The sequence below is a fragment of the Scomber japonicus genome, chromosome 16 (genome assembly GCF_027409825.1).
Source record: "Scomber japonicus isolate fScoJap1 chromosome 16, fScoJap1.pri, whole genome shotgun sequence".
Classification (NCBI taxonomy): domain Eukaryota; kingdom Metazoa; phylum Chordata; class Actinopteri; order Scombriformes; family Scombridae; genus Scomber; species Scomber japonicus.
Genome location: NC_070593.1, coordinates 5,760,495 through 5,768,182, shown reverse-complemented (window position 1 = coordinate 5,768,182; position 7,688 = coordinate 5,760,495). Strand labels below are relative to the sequence as shown.

The following is a 7,688-nucleotide window of genomic DNA, read 5'->3' as shown; positions in this document are numbered from 1 at the left end:
GAGCAGGCCTTCACTCAGCTGGTCCAACAACATGAGGAGAGAAGAGTCATAGAGATGGAGGAGCTGAAGGCGAAGCATGCTGAGGAAAGACAGAAGGAAGCAGATGAGAAATTGAAATATGAAACAAGAAGAGAGAGTCTGAATGAAGCTGTGTCAAGTCACAGAACCTTGTTGCAGCACCAGGAGAGCGTAGGTAAGACTTTTTTTTAAGTTGCTCCTGTACTTTTGAATCAGAAATGATAAAGATTAACCTTTGTGTCGTCCTCCCGCGTCAAATTGACCCCGTCTGTTTTGACTGTTCCTTCTTTCCTCCCTTTCTTCCTTCCTTCTGTCCTTCCTCCCTCCCCCTCCTTCTTTCCTTCCTTCCTTCCTTCCTTCCTCCCTTTCTTCCTTCCTACCTTCCTCCCTTCCTTCTTTCCTATATCCTTCCTACCTACCTTCCTCTTTTCCTTTCTCTCTCCTTCCTTCCTTCTATCCTTCCTTCTTCCTCCCTTCCGTCCTTCCTCCTTTCCTTCCTTCTTCCTCCCTTCCTCCCTCCTTTCTCCCTTCTATCCTTCCATCCTTCTTCCTCCCTTTCCTCCTTTCCTCCCTTCTTCCTCCCTTCCTTCCTTCCTTCCTTCCTTCATTCCTTCCTTCTTCCTTCTTTATGTCTTCCCCGTTCCTTCCTTCCTTCCTTCCTTCCTTTCTTCCTTCTTCCTCCTTTACTTCTTCTTCCCTTTTTTCCAGGAGGGTTAAGGAAAAAGGAGATCCTGTTTTTCTTGTACTCCTGATTTTACTGTTTATCTGCTCAAATATATATAGTACAACACAGTGGTTTCTAGATCAGGACCGTTTGATTTTTCTAGAACAAGTTTTAGAAAAAGATCCTTGAGTTTGTTTGAAAAATTTTTTTGAGAGAAGATATTCGGATGCAGCAGCTTCTCCCACTAGGTGGTGATATTACACAATGACATCACTGGTCTCATACAGTGTGCATAATCTGATGTTTTGTTTGTGGTCATAACATATTCATGCTGTAACCCACAACAGGGCAAATCACCAATGGTTTAATTAAGGGTAATAAATACAGTACAAATGCTTCTTAGCCAGCTTTACAAGTCAGTGGGTGATCTTATTTTCTTCCTTCTGTTTAAATATTTCATGTTTTTATTTTTACTTAAATTGCTCTCTAACAGCCAGAATCCTTTCTTTTTTCTTTTGTGTGTGTGTGTGTGTGGCTTTTAGACGATGGAACAAAGAAGATATCAGTGGTCCTGTTGGGTCTGTCTGGCAGCGGGAAATCTTCTGCTCTAAACCTAATTCTAGAGAGAGCAGGTAATCAATACCCAATTAATGTGTCCAGCCATGAACCCCCTCAGCCAACTGTGGCTTGTGAGAGAAAAAAGGTGTTGGCAGAAGGGAGGCGATTCATCCTGGTGGACACACCCGAGTTGTGGGACGAAGACTGGGTGGAGAACCTGGAGCTGGTGAAGGACTGCCTTGCTCTCTCCCTTCCAGGACCCCACGTCTTCCTGGTGGTGCTCCAGGTGGGGCACTTCACCCAGGGCGAGAGTGAGATGTTGTGGTACCTGCAGAAGATCTTCGGACGAGAGTTTGCAGAGCACGCTATCATCCTCTTCATTCACATTGACGACAACCAGCACAGGTCTCAGAGGATCCATGACTATGTGGCGGGAGCCCATGCTAGCCTGCAGGACCTCGTCAGGAAGTGTGGAAGCCGTTATTATGAGCTGGATGTTGCAAAGTCCCAAAATGCCCTAAGCTACTCTCAGGTGAAAGACCTGCTCTCAGGAATCATCAAACTGGCTGCATCACATGGAGGACACTCCTACTCAGTGAGATTTACTGCACAGGAGCTGCAGGAGAGGAAGAAAGTGATTCAAGAGGGGGGGCTGGAACAAAACTGCTTGCTTAGAAATAACTGATTTCTTTATACTCATACCGGGTTGCATTTATTGTGTTTAATTGTCTTTTGCAAATCTATTCAAACAGGCCTGTGATACAACATTCCTGCAATTAACATTATTTCTTTGAAGCCGCTCCGAAAGTTAGATTTTGTTGAGATTGTGTTAGAGAAGTGTTGATTCAGCAGTTTGGAATGATCTTTAACTGCATGGATTTTGTATTGGATTGAATAACACTGAAAATGTACTGCCTTTAGATGCTGTCTTAACACTTTACTTGAAATCCCCCTATTCAGCACTTTTGAGCAGTATATCAACATCTAATACATTAAGTTCAGGACATTTTAAGTGTTTATTACTTTACAGAATTGGTCAGACATATATTATTACAATTTTTACTACTGATTATCGTCATTCATTATCTGTTTATATGCCAACATCTGGTTATAAAAACTTATATCTACTTACAACTAGTAGTGTAAATGTATTAAATCCTGCTTAGAAATGCTAAATAGGGGAACTTGGAGATTCAAAGATTTAGTATCAAATCCTTGCAATTAAATCAACCAATTTTTCTATACATATATTAGATTATATAATGAATGCATTCATATTCATTAAATGCAAATCACATTCTATTATTTAAAAATTAAGCTTAATGTTCAACCAAATACAGCCAGTAAGCGTCATTATTATTTCATTTTGCATAGAGCTGTAAGGATTTTCCAAACTCAAGAGAACAGCAGGTCACAGCAGAAATCATTCATAACTATGTTTATCCTAACAGAGCAGAGAGGGAGGCAAAGAAAAAGTACAGCTGCAGATTTGATTTACTTTTGGACTTTCCCCCATTTGGTGCGAAGACGTATCTGATAAATTTATGAGCTTTGCTTGTTGTAATCAGTGACATTTATATTATTTCTCCTCGGCTTGTAAATCACTATACTCCACTGTCTTGTTATGTAACATATAAATCATGAATTTTGTTATTTGTAGATAATCTGCTTTATATCACTGCTCATCTTTCAATTCATTATAGTCTTTCTATCTCTTTTGCTTATGCTGAATCTGACACTCATTGTTGAAATATACTAAACAAATCAAGACAGACATACCATCTGGATGTGACTTTTTTTATTGATTGAAGTGATTTGATAAAAAATGATGTGAAATATATTATTGTGGTTATTTGTGCATGTATTTGAAAAATGTTAATCATACAAGAAGCCTGTCTCCAAAGCCAAACACTAGCTATAAATTTGACCTAGTTTTCTCCCATCATAGCATAACTGTAAGAGTCCTGTATCCTTGAAGTATGAGTGACTCAGCTGCAGCTATTTGGCAGGGCTGTTTTGAAAGCTTGAATGCTATACTATAGCTTCCATCCTTCTGTATTTAGGTGCTCTGGTCTTCTACAGAGTCCGGCACACCCGCCAAGCCAACAATCCACGGAGTGTAGTGTGAGATAATGGTGTAAACCCCAGGCTTCTTAAGTTGGCCACACTTCTTCCCTCCATTGGAGGTGATGCCCACTGCAACACCTTTGTAAATCAGAGGACCTCCAGAGTCACCCTGAAAGACAATTAGAAAACATGCAGAATAGGCTTAAAGGCAAGGCAGCTTTATTTATATAGCACATTTCATACACAATGGCAACTCAATGTGCTTTACATAAAACAAACATTTAACAGTAAGAATTGGAAACAAAAAAAAAATTCAATTTGAGAAATAAAAATTAAACCCTCCCACCCATAATAATAAAAAATAAAAATAAAGTGCAGAAAAATAGAAAGAATAGGGCATTAAATATAAGATTGCACCATAAACTATTGATTTGCTTTAAAATCATTAAAAGGACATAGAGTGCAAATGAAAGATTAAAATTTAAAGTGCTTTAAAAAAGCTCAATCATAAGCACAGGAGAAGAGAAGTGTTTTTAACCTGGATTTAAACAGGAAGTGACAGTATTTAAACCTGAAAGTGACAAATGCAATGGTGACTCCAGCTGTCAACAAGTGACGTCTGAAAGTGAAAGGTAACTCAGGCTATTGAAAACAACTTCACACATCCATGAGATATCAGGTCACAATGCAAAGAATGTAAGAGTCAAAGAATGAGGCTGTATTTAACATCAGCGTGCTAACAGGCTCACATGACAATGCTTTCACTCTGATGTTTATCATGTTCACCAGCTTAGGTTAAAAAAGGATGAACTGCGGATGGTGCTAGATGAAAAGACAAGGGATCACCAAAAATGATTATGGTTCATCTGGGACATGAATGTGTGTGTACCAGATTGTATGACATTCAACTGAATTGCTCTTGAGTCATTTCACTCAAAGTAACAAATGTCATCCTCATAGTGGAAATGTCAGGAGATTAACAAAGCAGGATGAATCACATGGGAACCACGGATATCTGCACCAAATTTCGTAACACTCCTCATCAGAGAGTTGTTAACAAAATCCAGCCTGGATCAGACCAACACTGACATCCACAGATGACTGGTAGTACATGTTCATACAGGCTCATTCCTATACTGTATATACCTTTATACTGTAAACTGGAATGGTTCAGATGTTATTCAGAAGTATTTAACCCTCCTGTTGTCCTCGAGTCAAGGAAGGAAGGGAGGAAGAAGGAAGGAAAGGAGGGAGGGAGGAGGGAGGAAGGAAGGAAAGGAGGGAGGAAGGAAGGAGGGAGGAAGGGAGGAATGAAAGGAAGGGATGAAAGGAAGGAATGAAAGGAAGGAAGAAAGGACGGAGGAAGGAAGGAAGGAAGGAAGGGAGGAAGAAGGAAGGAAATTAGGGAGGAAGGAAGGAATGAAAGGAAGGAAGAAAGGATGGAGGAAAGAAGGAAGGGAAGAAGAAGGAAGGGAAGAAGAAGGAAGGAAAGGAGGAAGGAAGGAAGGAAGGAGGGAGGAAGGGAGGGAGGGAGGAATGAAAGGAAGGAATGAAAGGACAGAGGAAAGAAGGAAGGATGGAGGAAAGAAGGAAGGGAGGAAGAAGGAAGGAAAGGAGGGAGGAAGGAAGGAAGGGAGGAAGGAAGGAAGGAAGGAATGAATGAAGGAAGGAAGGAAGGAATGAAGGAAGGAAGGAAGGAAGGAAGGAAGGAAAGAAGGAAGGAAAGAAGGACAGAGAAAAGAAAGAGAGGAAGGAAGGACAGAAGGAAGGAAGAAAAGGGGATGGAGGGAGGAAAGAAAGAGAGAAGGAGGGAGGGAGGGAGGACAGACGGAAGGAAGGAAGGAAGGAAGAAAGGAAGGAAGGAAGGAAGGAAGGAAGGAAGGGAACAATTTCAACATTTCCATTTACTAAAAGAGAAAGATCTCCTACTTACATCACAGCTGTCTTCATTCTTCACTTCACAATCGTCACCGTCGCATACTTTGTGTGCACACATCATGTTACCCGTGAACTTCCTGCCAAAGTAGTCACTGCGTCTGCATCGGTTTGAGCTGACCATCTCTATGACAACCTCTTTCAGCTTGTCAGGTCTGGACCCCAGGTTGTCATAGGAACCCCAACCGGCTGTTTCGACCTCTTCATTGGTGGTTGGGTTAGTGCCGCCCGATCGCAGGTACTCCACAGCACGGACCGCTACAGAGCTGTTAAATGGATGATCCAACTGCAGAAATCACAAAGAAAATCCAGAGGTGACTGTTTCATTTCATTTTTCCAAAAACATAACAATATTGTGCCATTGATAAATTACACAAAACTTACTTTAATTAAAGCGATGTCGTTGTCGTAATTTAACGGGTTGAAATCTGGATGATTGTGAAGTTCCAAAATGTCAAAGGTTTGCTTGGTTTCTTCATCTTCACTCAGAGAATGGAGACCCAACACTACTCTCCTTCCTTCTGGTCTGTGAAAAGAGCATTACCTTATCACATTATTGAATAATAATATAATAATAATACATTTCATTTGTATTGCACTTTACATTTCAACAATCTCAAAGTGCTACAGAGCAGAAAATAAAATAAAAATAAATAAAAATAAATGTGAAAATTTAAAAAAAAATTAAAAAAAAGAAAAAGAAAAAGAAAACGTTAAAAGAGAACATATAAAAGACACTTAGCAAAATGCTTTAATCCTCAAAACATGCCATTACATAATAACACAACAGTCCTTTTCTATAAAATAAATATTAATTAGAATCACATGTGGGAATAAACTTGACCAAAAAAACCCCCCACTTTCTACACATCCTATAAAATGATTGAAGTCTTGTCTGGAGTGAAATATACAAGATTTTTCCATTGTTACAAACTATATTCATCTTTTATTTTGGAAAGCGTAGCCTCACCCTGTTGGCATACAGTGAACTGCAGTCATCACCCACTGATCAGCAATCACAAACCCTCCACACTCATGTTTCATTGTCTCCCCTTCTGGTTTCTGGATGGACGCCATGTAGGGCCGAGAGTGTGGAACTACCTCTCTGCCACCAATTATGCCCTCACCTGAATGATCAACACACACAATGTTCAAAATGCAAAGAGCTATTTCAACATTTCTGACAACACACACAATAAGTATTACACACCAGAAGGAACAAAGCAATAATGGAGTAGTGTTAAATCCAATGCAATTATAAGCATTCAATTAAATAGAAGCTGCAAAATAGAAATCTAGGCTAATCGATAAGTAGATAAAATGGATAAAATATTAGAAATAAATAAACTTACTCTGTGAAATGAGGGCAAAAACAACCACAGCAGCAGCCACGAGCACTTCTCTCTCTGACACCATGATGTTGGTTTAAGTTGAGCAAAGCCAGCAGCTCTGGTGTTTTAAAGGCTTCCACTTGAAAGAAGAAGAAGAGTCATAAATTAAGTAGATATGGTGCAAGACACAAGTGAGTGGGGGGTTGACAATCCTCCTGTCCTTGTTCCCTGGGATGAAAAACAGGAAACTGAATATTATGTAATTTGGCATATTTTATTTCCTATTGTATATGTTGAGGTATTTCTCAGTATGTCTTTTAGTCCAGATGAACAAATACCATACATTAAACTCTGCTACTCTATCTTCCTTTGTATTTTTCACATCTGGGCAGGGTTTAGATCAGAAGCAATCATGTATTTGCATAAAAAAACAGATGTTGGAAAGCATCTGTATGGACATCTGTATTTGATTTTTATATTGATCTTGACACATACAGTACGGAGAGCTTATATTTATTGTGCACTTTAATGACAAGTTGCATAATGCTAAGATTTGGATGAACCTCTCCTGAACCTCATGCACTTAACAAAACACTCACAGGAGGAAGAGTAGGAGGACGAGGAGGAGGAGGACACTATCTTCTTCTTTTCTTCCCGTAACTGCAGCAGGAAAACATCAACCATGGCCAATCTGGAGAAAGGGAAAACTATAAACCATAACATATTTTGCAATTACAGGAGATAAACTTGTCCAACGCACTGTACTGTACGTTCTAGTACAACAAACACTTCATTCAGTACATTCACACAATCTGGTAAACAATGAGACAGAATACCTTCACAGATTATTCAGGATGCCTTAGATGATAGTGTAAAATATAGAATAACATTGAAAGTGTAAAAAACAGGCTGATACAGATTGACATTATTCTAACTGCAGAAAATAAGCACAGTAACATTTACATCTTTAACTGCAATCAATTTTGACTGTTCCTTCTTTCCTTCCTTCTTCCCTCTTTCTTTGCTTCCTCCTCCTTCCTTCCTTACTCCCTCCTTACTCCTTTCCTTCCTTCTTTCCTTTCTTCCTCCTTTCCTTCCTTCCTTCCTTCCTTCCT

The 7,688-nt window shown here is 39.5% G+C and overlaps 1 protein-coding gene across 1 annotated transcript; it reads right to left on the bottom strand.

Annotated features, from left to right (window-relative positions):
- Positions 1–3,023: 3,023 nt before the first annotated feature.
- On the bottom strand, positions 3,024–6,734 carry cfd (complement factor D (adipsin)). Its single transcript, XM_053335506.1, has 5 exons — positions 6,595–6,734; positions 6,213–6,369; positions 5,627–5,768; positions 5,241–5,528; positions 3,024–3,476 (listed from the first exon to the last, which is right to left on the bottom strand). The coding sequence occupies exons 1-5, from the start codon at positions 6,656–6,658 to the stop codon at positions 3,300–3,302; spliced, it is 828 nt and encodes a 275-aa protein (XP_053191481.1). The 5' UTR covers positions 6,659–6,734; the 3' UTR covers positions 3,024–3,299.
- Positions 6,735–7,688: the final 954 nt, after the last annotated feature.

Excerpts from the sequence above, each read along its gene's own strand:
- cfd (XM_053335506.1), bottom strand. The coding sequence starts at position 6,658 with ATGGTGTCAGAGAGAGAAGTGCTCGTGGCTGCTGCTGTGGTTGTTTTT. Across the intron at positions 5,769-6,212 it reads GTTCACTGTATGCCAACAGG|ACCAGAAGGAAGGAGAGTAG; the intron begins GTGAGGCTACGC and ends CTCTTTTCACAG. Across the intron at positions 3,477-5,240 it reads AGAATGAAGACAGCTGTGAT|GGTGACTCTGGAGGTCCTCT; the intron begins GTAAGTAGGAGA and ends ATTGTCTTTCAG.